Source organism: Sarcophilus harrisii, chromosome 2 (genome assembly GCF_902635505.1).
Source record: "Sarcophilus harrisii chromosome 2, mSarHar1.11, whole genome shotgun sequence".
NCBI lineage: Eukaryota > Metazoa > Chordata > Mammalia > Dasyuromorphia > Dasyuridae > Sarcophilus > Sarcophilus harrisii.
The window spans coordinates 248,972,177-248,993,193 of record NC_045427.1 but is presented as its reverse complement, the minus strand read 5'-3'; the positions used below and the strand labels follow the sequence as shown (position 1 = coordinate 248,993,193).

The following is a 21,017-nucleotide window of genomic DNA, read 5'->3' as shown; positions in this document are numbered from 1 at the left end:
AGAAGAATTAGAGATTATTATTTATCACAAAACAGAAAATTTTGATTATATCAAATTGAAAAGCTTTTGAACAAACAAAACTAATGCAGACAAGATTAGAAGGGAAGCAATAAATTGGAAAAACATTTTTACAGTTAAAAGTTCTGATAAAGGACTTATTTCCAAAATATATAGAGAATTGACTCTAATTTATAAGAAATCAAGCCATACTCCAAATTCTGCAATTTGATAGGTCAAAGGCTATGAACAGCCAATTTCCAAATGATGAAATTGAAACTATTTCTACTCGTATGAAAAGATGCTCCAAGTCATTATTAATCAGAGAAATGCAAATTAAGACAACTCTGAGATACCACTACACACCTGTCAGATTGGCTAAGATGACAGGAAAAGATAATGATGAATGCTGGAAAGGATGTGGGAAAACTGGGACACTGATACATTGTTGGTGGAATTGTGAACGGATACAGCCATTCTGGAAAGCAATTTGGAACTATGCTCAAAAAGTGATCAAACTGTGCTTACCCTTTGATTCAGCAGTGTTATTACTGGGTTTATACCCCAAAGAGATCTTAAAGGAGGAAAAGGGACCCAGATGGGCAAAAATGTTCATAGCAGCCCTTTTCATAGTGGCTAGAAACTGGAACTGAGTGGATGCCCATCAACTGGAGAATGGCTGAATAAATTGTGGTACATGAATGTTATGGAATATTATAATTCTATAAGAAATGACCAGCAGGATGATTTCAGAAAGGCCTGGAGAGACTTACACGAACTGATGCTGAGTGAAATGAGCAGGACCAGGAGATCATTATATACTTCAGCAACAATACTCCATGAGGATCAATTCTGATGGAAGTGAGTATCTTCGGCAATGAGAAGATCCAATTCAGTTCCAATTGATCAGTGATGAACAGAACCAGCTACACCCAGAGAAAGAACACTGGGAAATAAGTGTGGATTACTTGCATTTTTGTTTTTCTTCCCAGGTTATTTTTACCTTTCTAAATTGGAGTTTTCTTGTGCAACAAGAGAACTATATAAATATGTACACATATTGTATTTAAGATAGATATGCTTTAACATGTTTAACATGTATGAGACTGCCTGCCCTCTAGGGGAGGGGGTGGAAGGAAGGAGGGGAAAAGTTGGAACAGAAGTAATTACAAGGGACAATGTTGAATTATTACCCATGCATATGTTCTTTCAATAAAAAGCTATAATAAAAAAAATTGAATGCTAATGAATTATAATGACAAGTTTGGCCCCAAAAAGTTATAAAAAGGCACCTCCAACTCTTTTTTGGCAGAAGTGGAAAACTGGATGAGGAATACTGCATATCACGTCAGACTTTTTCTATGTGTTTAGTTTTGCCAAAATGGGGGAGGAGGGCAGCTTCACTTTTTAAATTTTTTGTTATACTCTTAGAGGAAAAAGGAGGAACACATCAGGAAATGTTAAGTGATATAAAAAGAAAAGATGTCAATAAAATACATTTTTAAAATAAATGTTTATTGATTGGTTGATTGATGACAGGCAAAGGATTAGAATATTCATTTTTAGGAAGTATGTCTTAAAACCTTTATTCCTGAGAAACAGTGATGAAGCATATTACCCACCAACCTGACCAAAAGATCAGAAACTCAAGAAGACTGAGAAATATTTCAGACATGTCCAAAGTATGGATTTATTTTATTTGTCTATATTTATTACAAGGGAGAGTATTGGGGATTTGTTGTTGTTTTTTTAATTGCAGGAGGGATTGGGGAAGAAGAGAGGAAATCAATGATAAAGATGTACCTCCCCAAAAAAGAAGAAATTAAAGGAAAAAATTATCATTGTAGCATTAAAAAATGGGGGAGAACAGAGGGATGCTCAGAGATTATCAAGAGAACTTTGAAAAGGATATGTTGAATATATTCAAATCTTTTAAAAATGAAAGCTATATGTAATACAGATAATACAGTCTTTAATGTTGATGAATATGATTATGTTTGGTGATATCTGTCAATAATAACCCAAATCAAGTGTAACCAAGAAACTTCTTTTGTTTAAAAAAAGAAATATATTATCTGTAGTTCCAGGAACTAGGATGCTACAAAAATTTACTCTATTTGGGCCAAGGTGAGCATTATCTATGAAACTGTGATTTTTGGAAACAGAAAAAGATCTTCTCAGCCAGTTTCAAGTTGCAAATCAAAATAGTACAAGGCTACAATTGCATAAATTAATCAGAAAAAGAAACAAGCAACTCCTAAGGAAGCTTAACCATCCTAAGGGAGTTGTCATTATCTCTAAACAATTGTACCAGACCAAACAAAACGGCCTTGAAAAGCAAAAGATAACGGAGCCTTTTCTCTAGGAGTCTACAGCTTTTCCTAGATACATTTTCTAGCAGCAATGTTAATTGACTCCCAGTAGAAAGGAAAGCTTGCAATTTGATTGAGTGTGGTGGTGGAGGGGGGATAGTAATTACTGATTAAGGTGTGTGGATGTGTGTGGATAGTGGATAGTACATTGGACTTGGAGTCAGATCTAATTTCAACTCTTCCTTCTGAATCTGCTGTGTGATTCACACACAAGTCTCTTAAGCTCTCTCAGCTTGTTAAATAAGGTACTGAGGCTGGTGACTTTTAAAAATCTTTTCCATTTTTTTCAAGGAAGCAGAAACCATAGGCAATACAGAGGCACCTACTGCACAACTTAAGGTGTAAAGTGCCTCTGAGGCACCAAGAAGATCACCCAGCCAGTGTCAGAAGAGGCCTTTAAATCCAGATGGTCCTGATTTAGAGGCTCATCAGCCACTCACCCCCTCGGTTTTTGCAATTGCAGAAATCACGACTAACAGACACTTAAATACATTATAAAAAAGGTATAACAACTGCAAACCAACCATTACCAACCAAGCAAGCATTTCTAAGCCCTACTAAGTGCTGGACCCTCTGAGGGACCATCTGACCCTCTAGGAGCTTACTTACATTCTATTGGAAGGAGAATTCGTTATTGTGAGGGTCACAGCTGAGTTGGACCCAACATGGCACGAGAAGTAATAATGCAGTTTTTCTCTGCCTTCGTCAGCACAATTTAGAGTATGGCACAAGTTTCAGAGTGTCACATTTCAGGGAGGAAATTGGCAAGTTGAAAATCTAGGAAACGGTGATTAGAATGGAGGAAGAACTGGAGATCTTGTCGTTTGAGGGTTAGTTGAAAGTATGGATGTTTATCCTGGAGAAGAATTAAACATGATTTGATGACTATTTTAATGTTTTTTTCAAGATCTATCATGGGGAAAGACTGTTCTGGTTTGGTTGAGCCTGGAAAGGCCTGACCATCAAAGCAATGAATGGACATTGCAGGGTTTGACTCAAGGGACAACTTCTCGGTAGAGTTGCCCAAAGGAGAACGGATTGCTATTGGAAGTAGTGAATCTTTAAATACTTCAGAGATTACAAGTGACAAAATGAATAGAGATTTGGACCAAGAACCAGGAAGACCTGAATCTTCAAGAAATGGGTCTTCTAATCCAGTTTCATATACCTTGTGTGACCCTGAGCAAGTCATTTAATCTCTGTCTACCTCAGTTTCCTCATCTGTAAAATGGGGATCATAATCACATTTACTTGCCAGGGTGGCAATGAAGATAAAATGAGATCATATTTGTAAAATACTTTTTAAATTAAGGTTCTCTGTATAAATGCTTGCTGCTGCTGTTGTTATTCAAGAAGAGGGTAAATGATAATTTGTTGGAGATTTTGCTTAGGGGATTCCTGGTCAGGTACAGGTCAGCCCAGGTAACCTGTGAGGTCCCTTCTGGCTCTAAAGTTGCATGATTTTGCCTTTGAACATGGCGTTGGAGTCTATCCAAGCTGCATGACTCAAAAATATTCTGAAGGGACCTGAGAGTCCTCCGTGTGGATCATAAAAGGTCAAAGGAACTCAATAAAGGAGGGAGAGATATTAGAGATTGCCCCGTATAATAATTCCCTCATTTCACAAATAAGGAAATCAGGTACAGAGACATAGTGATCATCGAATTCCTTCAGGTTGCAGAGCAGAGTTGGGACTTACACCCAGGTTCTCAGTACTTTCTCCTCCATACACAGTTTCTCTTGCCCTCTCCCCTTGTTTCTCCACGGCCTCTCTTCCTCTCCCCCTCCTCGTCCCCCTCCAGTCTGGGCAAGAGGCTTGCTGGCTGATTTTCCCTTGTGTGTGTCCCTTGCATAACTGGACTCAGCAGCTGGGCAGTAGGGGGAGGAGAGGACGATGTGAGACTGAGAGAGACCGCCCTCTCCTCCCCCTCACTGATACCATGAACCCAGGCTGCCTTGTTTCTGGCTGGGTGGATGCCACGTCAGGCCCATAAATAGGGGTCTTCCCAGCTGCTCGGTCACTTGCCCTCTGCTTCTCTCTCTTGTCCATCTCAGCCTCGAGTACCTGGACCAGGATCTCCTCAGTCCTCGGCTCAGTGGCAAAATGATGGCTATGGGTCTCCTGTGGATGGGGCTGGCCTTGCTCCAGGCCCTAGAGACCCAGGGCCAGAGCCAGGAATCCCCCCAGGAGATCCCAGTTCAGCCTGACTTCCTAGAGGACAAGGTAAGTGAAAAGGGCCCGGACAGAGCTGAAGCTGGAGGTCCTTGCCCGGCTCCCCCCCCATCGATGCTCTGTTCCATTGGGATGCTTGGAGCTGGGAGATAATAAATGAGGGGACGGAAGGCTCCCTAAGGTCTGGCTGCCAGGTATGTCCCAGGCCTCTGCCCTGCTCTCAGACCTCAGACCCTGCCCTTAAGGTCTGCTCCGGGCGAAGGCTGAGAACGGAGGGGGATCTTGTCCTGGGACAAGTGCAGACGCCCTGGATCCAGGCTGCTCCCACATGCTAGAGGCTGACGCTTCCCCCTGGTCTGCAGGGGCGGCAGCTAGAACCCTTGGGGAAGAGGGAGAAAGGGATGATGGAGAGACCTCCGTCCCTGTCCCTACCAGCCCGCACTCCGAGAGCGGCTCCAGCGTGCCCTCTGCTGTCACTCTGGGGGAGCGCTGGCTGTGGCAGCCTCTAATCTGTTCACAGAAGAGTGGGCGGGGGTGGGCAGCCGAGGGTCAGAGCCGGGGGGCTGGTGCCCACAGGTGCCCGGAGCTCTCAGGGGGCGACGATGGGCCGACGATTTACTCCTCAGTCAGGGCTTCCAGCGAGCACCTCACAGACAGTCCGCCCTGAAGAGCACCTTGGGCTGCTAGTGTGCATGTCTGGGAGATGCCAGGGAATGAATGACAGCCAGGGAGGGGGCCCAGAGGCTTGGCTGCTATAGAGAAGCTGCCTTACAGTTCGTGGGGACGTGGTACAGCGTGGGACTGGCCTCTACCTTCCCCTGGTTCCTGAAAAAGAAGGCAGAGCTGATGATGTGCAAGACTGTCCTGACTCCAGAAGCTGATGGAACAGTCAACTTCACTGCCACCTTCGTCAGGTGAGATGAGCAGCTTGGGCGGTGAGGGGAACCTGACTGCTTCCTGGGGCATGGTGGACAAAGGACCTTCCCGTCCCCTGACCTCTGACCATCCCTCCTTCCCAAGTAGATCAGGAACGAGCAGGGGATGCTGGGGTGAGAGTGGGAAAGGGACTAGAATAGTTTTATTAACTATTTTATTATTAATAAGAACATAATATAATACATAAATAAATAATATAATTATAAATATTAAATATTTATTGGGATGGGACACTTCTAACACATACTACAAACGTCCCCACTCCATACAATGTACATAGTCCCAAACAATTAATCACCCTACTAGTGGGATAAGGAATGGGCCTGTGATGTATTTGTTAAAGGAAACTCCCAGGTGAGGGAATTTCCTCCATCAAAGTAGGTCAGTGTCCCCTCTGCATTTTACATTCTTAGTTGCCCAGAATACCATGACGAGGGTATATGATTTACCCAGTATCAATATGTTTTGGAGGCAGAGCTTCAGCCCAAGTCTTGCTGGCTTTAAGGCCAACATTCTGATCTACTTCATGTCACTGAAGTTTAGTTACAAGTCACCTGCCACTTTTGTAGTTTATGGGATTGTTCACAGAAAGGAAGAAAGTGTATTAGAATTTTCACAGAACAGAAGAAACCTACATTGTTTTATTTACACAATTTACATAATCCATCTGCATAATTTTCTTTTGTTTTCGCTTTCTTCACTCTACATCTCTTCACAGGAGGTTTTATTAAGCAATTTTTAATCAGAACAGGTAACTTGAGCCAGGTAAAGGGAAGTTCAGGGTCTGGCTCTGGGAACAGGAACAGGTAGGACAATATATACTCCTAATATTTAACCCTATTTCTCACCAGAGACATAACCCAGTATTAACCTCAGTATTAACCTCATCTCAAATCATCATAATCAAATTTTACTTATCCTTAAATCTGACATTTTTCCAATGCCAATCCAGAAGCAGGCAGGTAGGACAACGGATTTAGGATCAGAGAGAGGAGTTCCACTCCTGCTTCAGATATTCACTAGCTATATGATTCTGGGCAAGCCATCTAACTTCGGTTTCCTCATCCACAAAATGAAGAGCTGGACTAAAGGCCTCTGAAGTTCCCTATAATTCTAATGATATGATCCTCTAACCTTAACTCCAAACTGAAAGCTAGTTCTGAATTCTCCCACTTTATGATGCTTCTGAACAATTAGGTCCTCCTGGACGTAGTATTTGCCCTTTGGCAGGGGCTGGGGCTGGGCTGGGGCTGGCTTCCCACTTGACTCAGTAGCTGGGTTGTACCTGCAGCAACAATCAGTGTGAGACTCGCACCTCCCTCCTGAGGAAGACCCAGCAGCCAGGACACTATGTTTACAAAAGCATCAGTAAGTGTGCTCCTCCCTCCCGCTCTCACCTCCCCTGTTTTTCCTGTCAGGGCATGGGGACTTACCTGTCGAAGCAGAGTTCAGGGGACCCAGCTTCACAAATTCTCAGGGAAAGGCAGGAAACACCTCTGAAAACCATGGCCAAAGGGGGTATTGGGCTGGCATTGGGTGGCACTGGGTAAAGAAATCCATTTTCCCCTACTTGCTCTTTAATGAGGATTCCAAGAGGGAAAGCGGGTTTGGAGAGCCCCAAGAAAGAAGGGGTCCAGGAGCTCCCACAATGTTTCCTTTCTTGTATTTTCTCAGAGTGGGGGAGCGAACACAACATCTTTGTGGTGGAAACCAACTATGAGGAATATTCCCTGCTGTATACCACTAAAACCAAAGGCAACAGTAACTTCAACATGGCAACTCTCTACAGTATGTATCCAGGGTAGCCCACCCAGCCCAAAGAGGACCCCACCTCCAGTTGGTGTAGAGTCCCCAACCCCCTTCCCCTTTTATTGCAAATACTAACTAATCCTTAACTTTTCCTGGATGTAGGATCATTTAATCCTTTCTCCCCAAGGACAGAATAAGATTTCAACTGAAATGTGACAGATGAAAGCTAGATGGTACCAGTCATCATCCTAAATGCTGACCCTGGGAACCACAATCAAGGGAGTGTAGGGAACAGCCCCCCTAGATTGGGTTTAGGAGCAATCCTTCCTGGAGAGAGGAACCCCACCAGATGATCTCTCCTAACTCTGTACTTCCCTCGTGTACCACAGGCAGAACCAAGGATGTGAGACCTGAGCTGAAGGAGAGGTTCATCAGCTTTGCCAAGTCCCATGGCTTCACAGAAGACACCATTGTCATCCTGCCCAAAACTGGTGAGGGCAAGGTTTGAGGGGAATAGGGATTAGGGTCTGATAAGGAGCCGATAAACAGCTTTGGCCAAGCACTTTAACTGAGGGAGGAGGATCCTAGGAGAGAGCTGGTTCATTGCACAGGGGAAGCTCGGGTCTAGATCTCTTCCAGCCCTTCCCCTGCTTCCTGCGTCCTTCCTTCTGTTCTTTGCCCCGGTTCTCAATATTTCCTGAGCTAGCCCTGTAGCATCCATAGATGGCTTCCCCAGGGACAGGGTTGGGCTAACCTCACTACTCTCTCACAAGCTATTCATGGGAGAGAAAATGGGAGATAGAACCCTAAACTTAGGGTACTTACCTTACTGAGTCTCAAAAAAGTAATGAAAGTGGGGAGAAGGGAAAAATGACAGGGCTAGACCTTCTGAGAGATTCTGATCTGGGCTTCCACCTAAGGCCCCAAATTTAGAGAATTCTAAAGGCTCTCCCCTCTGTTGACTGCAATCCAGAGGAGGTGATAGAAACTCCTACAAGAGAAAGGCCAACTAATTCTGCCTACTCATGAAGGCAGAGGGGAAGGAGAGTCAGCAAGCACTCTTTCATTTCCATGGAGATGGTTATAAGAAAGGGGGTTTGTATTGCATCAGGAAGGATTGAGATTAGACGTGAAAAAATTCCAACAGAGACGATCAAATCCTAGAATGAAAAGCTGAGGGCATTATATGAAGCTTAAAATGAAGGCAGATTCTCCTGAGTGGAGGACAATTGAGAGAAAGGGAGTGGTTCTATTTAAGGGCTAGGATGGTTGGGATTCTTGTAGCCTTCTCTGTATCCAGATTTAGGAATAACCAAAAGAAATTTTTTTTCCCCTGCAGATCAGTGTATCAATGAAAACTAAGTGAGTAGCCCTGAAGGGCATGGCTTCTGATGCCTTATCCACAACGGCGGGGAGGATGGAGTGTGGGGATTTGTGGGGTACAGATGGGAAGAATAAAGATACTTGTTAAAAACAATAACCCATATTTCAAAAATTCTTTAAAAAACCAAGTGAGCTAGACAATAACCTTTACTACCAACTACATTTGATACATGCAAAGACAGGCTCAGACAAATTTAATTAAGATATTTTAGGCCTTAGGCCTTGCCATTAACATCCCATTTCTACATAGTAATCTCAGTTTGAGGTTTGGGGCTTTTTCCACTTAAAATATCATTTTTTTTTTTTTCTCTTTCCAGTCAGATCCTGCACATGCCTTGATCACCCCCTTGGACCTCAGGCTCTTCTCTAGAAAGTCTCCGCTCCATGGACCCCTGGCTGGCAGGATCTTTCTGCCTGGTGCCACTGCCCCCAGCTTTGCGCTTCTATACTGACCCTATCAAATAAATAAATGGAGTACTGATTCTGGCTCCTGTCTTGTTTTCACAATAGCAACTTTCTTTTTGTCTACTCTTTTATACTAGAGTGTGTCCTGGAAGGCAACTGTCTCAGTATAGGACTTTGAGAAAGTCCCCTTCCTCCCCCTTTCCTGAGCCTCAGTTTTTTCATTTATAAAATGAATGACTTGGATTCGATTCATGAGCTCATCATCCTTCTAGGGTCTCTGCTCTGACATCATATGTTCAATGAGTCTAGCATTTTAACATCACACATTTTCTCCAAAGCCTTCCGAACCAAGCAACCAAACTTGACTTTCCATGTTTGAATGTTCTGAACTGAAAGTAGGGATTGGTGCTTTGGGGTGTCATTATTACCAGAATTAAAGATGGAGAGGGGTGGGCTCCTTAAGGAGGGAACAGTCCTAAAGGACCCTTGAACATCAACTGACCTCTGAATAGCTCCTTAAGTGGGTGGAGGGGAGGAGAAGGGAAGGGATGAAGTCTGTACTTAATTCATTTGATAGCTGCTTGCCACTCCCAGGGGACTCCCAAAATGCTGTCACCTGTTGAGGAAAAGGTAGGAAGGTACAGCTTTGGGCTTAATCCGATTAAGTGTTAAGTGGGGATTAAAGAAATTAGATGGCTCAGAGATAAAGATTTATCTCAGAACAGATTTAGATTAAGGGGAAAGATTAGTTTGGAAGAGAAAGAAAACCCTCTACTGTTTACTTCGGGCCCTTCTACCCCTAATTGGGCAAAGAAGAAAAACTGGCTGTGAAGCCAACAGCTTCTCCACAAAATGACCTGTCATAAAGTGATCCCCTAACCCAAGCCACCAGATGCCCTATAACCCCAGCCATAAATTGACCCAATAACTTAAAAAAAATGTCCACACATTACTTCTATTATGGCACTCCTATCCATTCCTGAACCTTAGTCATCCGACTTCTGTCTCTACCAAAGTCATTGAAATCTAAAAGTCATCATGGCTTCCTATTCATCAAATCCTGACAGACTTCTTCCTTCTAAATGCGTCTGCAGTAGTTAATGCTGGTGACTGAAATTCTCCTTTTCTTGCCTTCAGCATTACACTTTCCACCTTACAGACATGACTAAGGCTGGGTGATGTTGTTGAGGTTGGGAAGGCGGCCCCCTTGGACACTGATCTATGACCCCAAACTTTTGGGGTCCCCCTTCCCATTCTCAACAGTGTGAACTTTGCCTCAATACACTGATATTTAGAAGGCAATAAGAACACTTTCAGTAGAATAGAGATTGTCTTCATGCTTGGGAAGAAGAGAGAGTTTTAAAAGGATGGTCAGCTATTCTTTGGCCTCCCCCCCCAGTGCTTGCCACTGCCATAGTGTGTGCTCCTAGTTCCCATTACTAGTTACAGTTCCCCTCCAAATTCTCTTTCAATGTCTTAAATCTCCCTGTTTCTTTTCCTTTCTCCTATTTCTTTTCCCTTCCTTCAATAGGAGATATCCTCTTCGGGTTAGTCCACACCCTTCTTTTCTAATCTCCACCTTTTCTTATAGTAAGATCATCCATTCCTAAAACTTCAATTATGCCCTCTAGGTGGATACCTCCCAAATTCCATAACTCTAGAATGGGCTTCTTGCTAGAGCATTAGTCTAAATATTTCCAAATGACTCCTGGGCCTTCTTCTTTGAATGACCCATTGCCTTTCAAATCCAACACATCTTACAACCAAACTAAGCATTTCCCCTCCAACCCTAGTTCCTCCCAAACTTTATCATTTTTGTTCATTTCCCCATCTTCCCAGTACTCAGGTGTTCTGAATCTTGGGGTTAAGTTTTGAACTCTTTCTCCTGTCATGATCATAAATAAATATTTATTGAGCAGCTATTATTAGCAAGGCTTCTTGCTTAGCCCATAGGTTTTATAACTTTGCATGAGAAAGACTGTAGAAAAATTGGACATCAATTCATCAAACAAACATTAAGTGATTGCTGTGTGCCAGGTGCTATGTTGAGCACTGACAAGACAAAGAGAAAACAAACCTTTGGTACTCTAAGGGATATGATGATATGTAAATAGATGTTATATGCAAATAATATCTCCTAGCAAAAACATCACATAAATATGTACATAGGAGATAGAAGGTGCTAAGGAAGCATGCATAAAATACTTGCCTCCAGGGCTACTTATGGACATGACATGAAGTCCCTGTTGGCACATGCTTTGGAAAATAATGGAGTGCTTGACAAATAACACATATTAACTTATTATCAACTTAAGTAGTGGCTGGGACTGAAGCCCAGTGACTCCAGGAAGATTCAAGATCAGCCCTGGCTTGGATTTATCGGTGTTCTAAGTGAATCCTGGACAGAGAAAAAACAGGGGGGGCGTTCATGGAGCTCTCCAACTTGAAACCTTAGCTCCCCTGCCCGACCCACCCTTGACCTCCACTATCTCTCCTCCACCCGAGGAGGAAACCTTCCTTTGAATGTACGTGCTGTTTTTGGAAGCCATCTCCCTGGATCACACAGGCCATGCTCCAGGCTGGATGGTGGCCCTCTTCCACCCCTTTCTCCGCCCAAAGCATCTTCTCAGCATAAATGCCAGGTTCTCGGAGGGCACAGAACCACAGTGCTCTGAAGTCTCAGTGGCTCCAGACTGAGTGCTGAGTGAACACCCAGGAGGATGAAGGCCTTGGTTCTGGGATGCCTACTGGGGCTGCTTTGGGGCTCTCCAGTCCAAGCTGACATCCCTCCTCAATCCAACTTCGACAACAGCAAGGTAACAACCTCCTAGAAGAGGGGTGAGTGTGGGGGCAGAGGTTGGGAATTAGGGACCTGCAGGGCTCTAAGTACCTGGAGGGAATACCCATCTGAGTATGAAGTGGGGATGTGTCAGGGCAGCAAGTTCCAAATGATGTGTTTGAAGAACAGCAACAAATGTTAGGTTCAGTCATGGGAAAAATTCACAATCGTCCTTTTCTCTGGCAAAAGGTAGGTGTATTTAGGAGAAGAGGGTACAGGCAAAAGGAAGAGATACAATAAACAGCAGCAGTGGTCAATACCAAAGAGAGGTGGGAGAGTATATAGTTAGCAAGGAAAGGGGTTTTAAACAATTAATGATAGAAAAGGCAAGTTCCCTAGGGGACCCTCAATTAGCCAGGGTATACTCTTGAGGTAGGAATATGACTTTGATAGGCAAAATCCATTGAGGAATTTTGCACCCTAAAAAGAGTTAGTTAGCTATAAGGAGGAAAAACTCACCATAAGGAATTGGGAGGGGAATTAAGAGGAAAGATACTATGAGACATGGGTGTATAGGGGAATAGAAAAACACCTTGAGGCAGAGTGCCTTGTCTGGGAGTTCAGCAAAGAAGAGGGCTATAAACTGATTTATTGGAGAAATTTAACCTTGGGGTTTGATATAAATTGGATTTCTTACTGGATACAGCAAGGTGGGGCTGCCCATGACCTCCACAGAGGTGGGACTGATCCCCATCAGTGCCCTTCCCTGCTTGCCTCAGGGAATCATTTTATCATACTTTAGACTCTCTACCAGCCCAACCTAAAAATCTAAGATCACTAGGATGACAGTTTTAAAAAACCAACCCTTTTTTTCTTTATGAGACATTTTTACTTTTCCCTTGTACTTCCTGCAAGTAACTTCACTCTATCCTTACTATATATAATCTTCTAGGGAAGAAGAAAGTTCTTCCTCTGAGTTTGCCCAGGAGGACTCTGGCTCACAATATTTGACAGATTCAAGTTTGGATTTCATTGACCCATTTCCTAGACCTTTTCCAAACTCCATCCCCCACAAGTCCCTGACTTAAGCCAGGAGCATTGTCTCTTACAGGGCCTGTCCCATAGCAAAGCCATCACATAAAATAACTGCAGAACTAGAAGAAACCTCAGAGCCCAGCTAATCCAACTGCTTCATTTTACAAGTGGGGAAGTTAAGCCCCAAGAAGGTTAAATGTATGGTGGTGACTTAGATAGTAAGCATTAGAGGCAGAATTTGAATCTAGGCCCTCAGTGCTTTTTCTCCTATATTCTAGCTGCCTCCCAATCCCATGTTAAATGCTAGTATTCTCAGCTGATCCAGCCCAGATTCGGGGATGAGGGGGAGAAAGGAGTGGGAAGTCATCAAAGGCTCTGACCCATCCCCTTATTCAGCTGCATTCACTAATGCAATTAATTATTATTTGGAAACTTAAGTCTTAGATTTAGGAGTCTAGGGTAAGGACATCAGAAAAGGGAGAGGGGAAGTGGAAGGATAATGTGACTAAAAGCTAAGTTCTCTGCCGTGATTCTCATGCAGTTTTCACTGCATCCCTTGTTACTGGTCCCTTTCTCAGGTATCACCTAAAACAGGGACATCAAGGTTTTGTCAAGACTGTTAAAGGATAACATCTGTAGTCCTTCAACAGAAAAAAGCAAGCAAGAATAGATAAAATAGGAAGCTATTAAAAAAAAAAAAAACAAAAAAAACAAAACTTCCTTCAGAAGCTGAACCTTCTATTAGCTTATTCCCCCAAACCAGCAAAGTCTTGCTCTGCCCTTCTTTGGGCAGTGGGCTCATGGACATCTGAACTTTGCTCAGAGGCCTATCTCTGATATCTCTATCACCTTTCCCACTCACTTGAATTTGTTTACAAATTTATTGGAGGGTATTTTTTTAGCTGATTGCCCTCAGGCTATCATTTGTTTTGCTTGCTGAAATAGTGGGCCTATAGCTGCACACTCCCATAACTAAACTCTGCATTTCAGCCCTTCCCTAGTCTTAGGCAGATAGAGTGACTTCCCCACGTGGAGCCACTTTGGCCTTTCTTGGCTGGAGTCACACAGTATGGTGAAATAGGTCATTATTGTAGCCTTCTATATGAAAAAAAATTTTTTGGCCATTCCCAGCTCCAATCCTCAGTGACTCTCCCTAAATTATTTTGTATTTGTGTATTTTTCTTGTATAAATTTCATATATTTGTATATGTGCATGTTGTCTCTTCCAAAAGAATGACAACTCCTGAAGAGCAAGGACTGTTTCATATTCCCAGTGCCCAGCAAAATGCCTGGCGCATAATAAGTGCTTAATTAATAAATACATATTTAGTGATTGAGTCAGAAGAATTGGGTTTTAATCTCAAAGCTGCCAATTAATGCTAGTTTAGCTTTTGACAGGTCACTTAATCCAGTTTGCCTTAGTTTCCTCATCTGTAAAATAAACTGGAGAAAGACATAGAAAACCATTCTAGTATTTCTACTAAGAAAATCACAAATGGTTTCATAAAGAATCATACTTTTCTGAAATGATTGAATAACAATAAGCCTTTGGCAAGTTAACTCCTCTTTCTGGGACCTATTGGCCTCCTCCATAAAATAGATGAAGGGGATTCGTTTTCAGAAGTTCTTAATCTTTTTCATATCCTGGAGCCTTTGGGCAGCTTGGTGAAACCCATGAATTCCCTTCTCAGAATAATGGGCTTAATACTTAATGTACAATATGGAGGATTAAAAGGAAATAAATTATATTGAAATAGGTTTATCAAAACAAGTTTTTAAAAAACAAGTTCATGGACTTCAGATTAAGAACCTCTGCAAATGATTTCTAAAGTTCCTCTGGTTCTAAAGTTTTTTTCAGTCATGGAACCCAGATGTTTCCCTTTGCCCACATCATCTTTGGACAATGGAGTCTGACAGCTAGGAAAGGCTGAGTCCATCCTGCTTCTTGTCTTAGAGATTATTTTTCCTCTTTCTCTCTCTCTCTCTCTCTCTCTCTCTCTCTCTCTCTCTCTCTCTCTCTCTCTCTCTCTCTCTTCCTCTCTCTCTCTCTTTGTCTATCTTTCTGTTTCTTTCTCTCTCTTTCCCTCTCTATCTGTCTCTCTGAGAGATATACATCTCTCTCTCACATATATACACACACATAGGAGGACTGAGTTTGTACACACTCTAGGGTGTGGGAAGGCTGGAAAATAGCAATCATGATATAAAGCACTTTTGGGTTTGTAAAATGTCTCCTGAGCTTTGTTTTATTTGAAATGGTGAAAGACTGAATCTCTCTCCTCAGTTTCAGGGTTTGTGGTATATTGTGGCAGCAGCATCTGATGACAAAGACTTTTTGGCCATGAAGGATGACATAAAGATGGCAATCACTTATGTGACTCCTCTGGCCAATGGTGACTTGTCAGTCAAGTCGGTTTACCCAGGGTGAGTAGGAATGAAACAAGGGGGGGATCCCTAATTTAGCCTACAATGTAGGCTCCCTAAAGGGGGGTGGGGTAGGAGTGAGGAGCATTTGCTTTTTGTCTTTATATATTCATTTGTTTGTTTTTCCTGAGGCAATTGGGGCTAAGGGACTTGTCAAGGATCCCACAGCTAGGAAGTGTTAAGTGTCTGAGGCCAGATTTGAACTCGGGCCCTCCTGACCTCAGGGCTGATGCGCTATCCACTGCCCACCAGCTGCCCCTTATCTTTATATTCTCATCACCTAGCTGAGTGACTGGTTTGAGCTATTTCAATCATATCTGATTCTTTATGACCTCATTTGGGGTTTTCTGGGCAAAGATACTGGACTAGTTTGCCATTTCCTTCTCCAACTCATTTTATAGATTAGGAAATTGAGGCAAATAGTGGATTTGAACTGGGGGAAATGAGACCCCAAACACACACACAAATACATTAATAATGCTAAATAAAGATATGATTAAGGGCCCAAATATGTGGTACTGACAGAAATTTAGATGGATCCATCAAGAATGTTCCTAATGAAAATTTAAAAGAGGAACTTTTACAAAGAATTTTCTACTGCAACCAACATCTTCACAGACATACAACTGATTCTCAGGTGTGAAAAAAAAAAAAAACACATGAACATCCACTGTGTCTATTGTTTATTGATTTCAAGAAATATTTTTAATAAATAGGGCAAAAACTCTTTCCAAACAAGGTATCATGTATATGTGTGGAAATAGTATAAGATTCCATGGCAGATATTAATAGTTATAAAGATAATAGTAACTGGCATTTATATCACATTTAAAGATTTGTAGTGTACTCTGTGTATGTTATTTCATTTGATCTTCATGATCACCTTGTGAGGAAGATGTTGCCATTTTACAGAAGAGGAAACAGAACCTGAGAGGTTAAGTGAATTGTCCAGAGTCACACAAAAATGTTTGTTGGGTGTTGACATCAAATGAGCTGTAAGGGAGACTGTGCTCATTTAAGGAGTAGCAGAGGATGATATGATACGATATATATGCATATATATGTATAAATATTATGATATTATAATCAGCTGGATACATGGCTGGTAAAGGAGTGATTAACTAAGTTGTGCTTAATCAGAGACAAGCTGTGCAGAACATGAGCTGTCAGAAAGTGTAGTGTTGGACACTTGGTACATGTCTTATAGGAATAAATCTGGATTTGTCTCCTCCCTAAGTTCCTGCCATTATCAGAAGCAGTCTTGATGAGATTGGGAGGGTCTTGGCCTGAGGACTGACTGGGCTGGTGGGTGATTTTACAGGCCCGATGGTGGGTGCCAGAAAGTGGATGCCACCTTCACCAAGGGTGCAGTGCCAGGACAATTCAGCAATCCAGGTAAGGCTGGGGACTGTGACCTTATTTAGTGAGGACTTGTAGCAGAGAGAAGTCCCTTCTCTGGGACAGGGCCATTTTCACTTTGGGAAGTTTATATTGAAGCAAGAAAAATGGAGATTAGCCACCAAGAAGGTGTTGTATAAGAGAATGAAGAGAGTTAGAGATTTATTTTCTCTGGTGGTTGGGTAGGGTGAGGAAAGATATCTATCTCCTTTAACAGGACTTTTTTTTTAATAGGACTTTTGTTTTGCTTCGTTTGGGATGGGAGTAGGATGTCAAATCAGATCATTTAAAAGAGTTCTGGCCTCTTCCCTTTCTCCCTAGGCATGGGCCAGGATGACATCAGTGTGGTGAACTCCGACTACAAACATTACGCCATTCTTCTCATTAAGATGAACAAGGGAGGCGCTCAAAGAGTAATGATGCAGCTGTACTGTACGTATAATCTTGCTGCTTCCCCTTCCCATCCCCATTCCTATTCTTATTCCCATCCTCATTTCAGTGTGCAGATTTATCCTTTTTCCCCTATTCTCCATCAAAGTCTTATTCTTCCTCATTATAGCTTAAGGGGTATGGTTTTCTCCACTAGTTCTTCTTATCTTCTTGTGTCTCCCTAACTACCTGCCTATTTTCCTCCCAGAAACTCATCTGCTGTCATTTCACTTATTTACTTATGAATTCCTACTCACCCAGCTATGTCTTCCCCCTTACCTGAGCCCTTCCACTGAACCATGTGTCACACACTCATCCACCTGAATATCTTTCCACTTAACTAACAAGTCCCATTAACTTTCCTGTTTTCCCTGATCCATGTCCTCCCATCATTCACCTATTCCATTCACTCACCTCCCTGTGTGTGTCTCTCAACAATCTGTATTCTCTCTATTTACCCACTTAAGCACCCCCACTCACCTACCTGGTTCATTTACCCAGCTATATCTCTCTTTACTCACCTGTATCTCTCTCCTCACTTTTTTTTTGCTTCTTTCACTCTCTTCTACAGGCCGCGCTCCAGAACTCTTTGCTGAGGGTGCACAAAGAATGCAACAGTTGGCACCCAAATTGAACCTGAACCCCAGCCAGGGTGCCATCTTCCCTAAGTCAGGTGGGGTCCTCACTACCATTCCCTCACCCTCACTTAATCCTACTTTTAGTTTTCTGGGGACTAGCAGAGGGAAGGAAACAGGTGCCAGTTTACACTTCTTGTTCTATACATTCCATCACTCATCACTGATAAGGACCTTGAGGCAGTGAAATAAAATTAAATAATACCATTTAAAATTTAATTCTGTAGAGCCTTGACCTGGAAGTCAGGATATGGGGGTCCTAGTTCCATTTTTACCACTTATTAGCTATGTGAGCATAGGCAAGTTTCTTCCACTTTCGGGGTGGATCAGTTTTCCCATTAGATTTGGGGATCATCTGCCACGACCAAGGCAGCTCCTACCCTGTCATTTTCTTTTTCCTACAGATGCGTGTAATAATGCTCTCCCCAAGGTAAGCATGACAAAGGTGTAAGCTTCCATCTATTGCACTGGGGCCACTCTAGAGCAGTAAGATCATAGGGTAGCTAGGGAAAGTTGGAGTCAGATGTTTTGGGATTCTGCCATCACCTGGGTGATTATAGGTGAATCTTAGGTTCTTCTCTCAGCCTCCGTTTCCTTATTTGCAACATTAAAAAGTTATGTTCCCTTCCAACTCTGACAGCTTATGTCCTTTGGAACATAATCTCCAGTATATTTAAGATGATTGCTAGTTTAGATTAGCTCTTGGTTGTCTGGGGAGGCAGAAAGCTATTCTTGGCAGGAGAAAGATGAACTGATACAGTTTGAAGGAGTAAGGGAGCAGAACCTAGGTAATAGAGCAGCATTGGGGGGTCAAGCTGGAGAAGAGGTACCGAAATGGATAGAATGAAGAAGGAAAACTCAACTTTACCATTGGTTCTCCTTTTTCAGTGATTGCTGACTTGACTCTTGCTGGATTTCAGGCTGACGCCTCAATCATCACCTCTCTACCTTCTTCCCCCATTTGCATTGCTAGCCAGGCTGAGACTTTTTCCTTCCTTTCCTCCTACAATCTTCCTCACTGCCCCAATATTAAATAAACAGATGCTGGGAAAGTCCTAGAGTTCTTGGATTTATTTGAGGGGGTAGGGATGAAGGGGAAATATGTGAATAGGATTTGAAAAAGGGAAAGAGAATACATGAATGACTGGTTCAATGGAAGAACCCTACCCCTACATACATGAACATACTTTTCAAATTCTCTAACTGAGGTGGAGCACAATTGAAGGAAAACATTTCCTGAATCCATATTCTGATATTCTCTCTTCATTTGACAAAAGGGACAAGCCTTTTCCTTGGGAGGCAATTGTGTTTCAGGGGAACAGGGCAAAAGAGATGGGATTCTGTTATATGACTGGGGTGATGTCCTCACCTCCCCCCAAATTCTTCCTCCCACTCCTTCTTCTCTTAATTCTTCCCTTTCATAATTACTTCCTATTTATTCCATGTATGTGTATCTGTGTCTGTATGTAACTTGTTTATTTATACTCCTTGTTCACTTATTGTCTCCTCCATTGTATTTGGAAGCTCCTTAAGGTTTAGAACTGTCTTTTGCCTCTTTTAATATTGCTAGTACTTACCCTGGCACATTGTAGGCACAATAAATTTTTATTGACTGAATAACTGTTCCAACAACCATCACAGGCCATCACATAACAGATCACTGGTCATAAAGTCAATGATTTCAGTTCAAATTCTGCTGAAAACCATGGGCAAATCATTTAAACTTTCTCAGCCTCAGCTTCATCATCTATAAAATGGAGATAATAGCACCTATCTCACATGGTTGTTGTAAAACGAGATGATATATGCAAACCATTTTGCAAACCTTAAATCATATTAAACTCATGCTAGCTTTTATGATTATTTATTAATAATGTGTGCAGTATACTATTAGGTGTTAGGGAAAATCAAAAATTTAGAGTCAGCTCCGTTAGATCCAATAAATATTTATTAAGCACCTATTCTGTATACCCTGTTCTGTGTTGTGATAAAAGTAAAAAGAAAACAAAAATTCTTACTTTTGAAGAATTTACATGGGTGGCCATGGGGAGTGGGCAGGGAGAGGCAGTATAGATATAAATAAGTAAAATGACACTATGGACAAAGAAATTTGCAGACTAGAGCACTATTTATTAGATGAGATGATCAAAAAGGACTTGGAATTTGAGCTGAAGTTTCAAAGTAGTTAAGGATATCAACAGACAGAGATGAGGAGGAAAAGCATTGTGGACATGGGGGACAGGCATATAATGACAGGAGTTAGAATGTTATATATAGGAGAATAATTTGGCTGCAATGTAGAATGAAGGGAGGGTAGAGGGTGGGAATCAGGGAATAGTGTGACCAGCTTAAAGCTAGGTTAGAACCATTTCTTGAAGGACTTTTAATGCCAAACAAAAGATGGGGTCACATAACTGAATGTGGGGGGGGTCACAAAAAATTTGGCAACAGTAAAAGATTTCTGAGTGCTCTGTGTCCTGCAGTTTAGAAAAATGGCTTAGTAAGAATTCCACCAATTCATTGATGAATCCAGGAATGATTTTATTTTACCTTCTTGCAAGATCAGGAGTCAACAGTAGTAGGCACACCCTTGAAGCGCAAAAGCACAGGCTTTTATTCCCTATCCCAAAACACAAGTCTTTCCCCTGATTCCCCATTGGCTGAATATTAAAGCAACTACAATCTAACCAAAGTGTCCAATTCCCCCATATGAATGTGAGTCCCCATCCCTGATTACATCTCATAATGTGTTGCTTATTCTAATAATTTATTGCATAAGTCTTATTTTTCCTTGTTCTTTGTTCTGTCAGCCTAACCTTTAGATTCCATTTCTTAGTTTTCAATTTCATTTTTCTGATTTAAGTTTCATTTGTCAGCATTTCTCTAATTAAGTTTCATAACTTTGTGGAAACTAAACTCTCCTCCAATTTTCATATGCAGTATCAAATATTCTACCAAGATTTAATTCTTTATCTTAAAAAAATTCAACAACCAAGCACATCCATCTCATTAATATGCAAGTTTGCTTTCATTAATAAATGGTAAAATTATATGTATATTAAAGAATTGTTTTAATTTTAAAATACATTTCTTTATGATTTATTAACAGTAAATGTTTTATTTGTATACCTATTTTATTTATTTATATGCCTGAGATCATGTTAAAAAAAATTGGGGCAAAAAAAAGGTCTCTAGTGAAAAAATTTTAAGAAGCCCTGCTATAAGCAACAGTGAATCATGGGAAGCTTTTTGAGCAAGGAGTGACTCAGGGTTGTTCTGGAGCCAACTGGCTAAGGAGATTG

General features: G+C 41.8%; 2 protein-coding genes across 5 annotated transcripts; both read left to right on the top strand.

Annotated features, from left to right (window-relative positions):
• Positions 1 to 4,307: 4,307 nt before the first annotated feature.
• PTGDS (prostaglandin D2 synthase) lies at positions 4,308 to 9,091 on the top strand. 4 transcript variants are annotated; one of them, XM_023494378.2, is made up of 8 exons: positions 4,308 to 4,593; positions 5,317 to 5,456; positions 6,225 to 6,284; positions 6,770 to 6,846; positions 7,153 to 7,266; positions 7,617 to 7,718; positions 8,567 to 8,589; positions 8,932 to 9,091. In XM_023494378.2, the coding sequence occupies exons 1-7, from the start codon at positions 4,474 to 4,476 to the stop codon at positions 8,587 to 8,589; spliced, it is 636 nt and encodes a 211-aa protein (XP_023350146.1). In that variant the 5' UTR covers positions 4,308 to 4,473; the 3' UTR covers positions 8,932 to 9,091. The 4 variants fall into 4 exon arrangements, with proteins under 4 accessions (XP_023350146.1, XP_023350145.1, XP_003757557.1 ...); XM_023494377.2 differs by having other exon boundaries at positions 4,309 to 4,593; positions 8,928 to 9,091; XM_003757509.4 differs by lacking the exon at positions 6,225 to 6,284 and having other exon boundaries at positions 4,310 to 4,593.
• A 2,472-nt stretch (positions 9,092 to 11,563) lies between these two features.
• LCNL1 (lipocalin like 1) lies at positions 11,564 to 18,770 on the top strand. The gene is made up of 7 exons (XM_012554054.3): positions 11,564 to 11,831; positions 15,114 to 15,253; positions 16,575 to 16,648; positions 16,973 to 17,083; positions 17,652 to 17,753; positions 18,120 to 18,145; positions 18,604 to 18,770. Exons 1-7 carry the CDS (start codon positions 11,736 to 11,738, stop codon positions 18,604 to 18,606), a joined length of 552 nt encoding a protein of 183 aa, XP_012409508.2. The 5' UTR covers positions 11,564 to 11,735; the 3' UTR covers positions 18,607 to 18,770.
• The last annotated feature ends 2,247 nt before the right edge of the window (positions 18,771 to 21,017 follow it).

Excerpts from the sequence above, each read along its gene's own strand:
- PTGDS (XM_023494378.2), top strand. The coding sequence starts at position 4,474 with ATGATGGCTATGGGTCTCCTGTGGATGGGGCTGGCCTTGCTCCAGGCC. Across the intron at positions 6,285-6,769 it reads GGCTCTGGGAACAGGAACAG|CAACAATCAGTGTGAGACTC; the intron begins GTAGGACAATAT and ends TTGTACCTGCAG. Across the intron at positions 7,267-7,616 it reads CAACATGGCAACTCTCTACA|GCAGAACCAAGGATGTGAGA; the intron begins GTATGTATCCAG and ends CGTGTACCACAG.
- LCNL1 (XM_012554054.3), top strand. The coding sequence starts at position 11,736 with ATGAAGGCCTTGGTTCTGGGATGCCTACTGGGGCTGCTTTGGGGCTCT. Across the intron at positions 11,832-15,113 it reads CCAACTTCGACAACAGCAAG|TTTCAGGGTTTGTGGTATAT; the intron begins GTAACAACCTCC and ends CTCTCTCCTCAG. Across the intron at positions 17,084-17,651 it reads AGTAATGATGCAGCTGTACT|GCCGCGCTCCAGAACTCTTT; the intron begins GTACGTATAATC and ends TCTCTTCTACAG.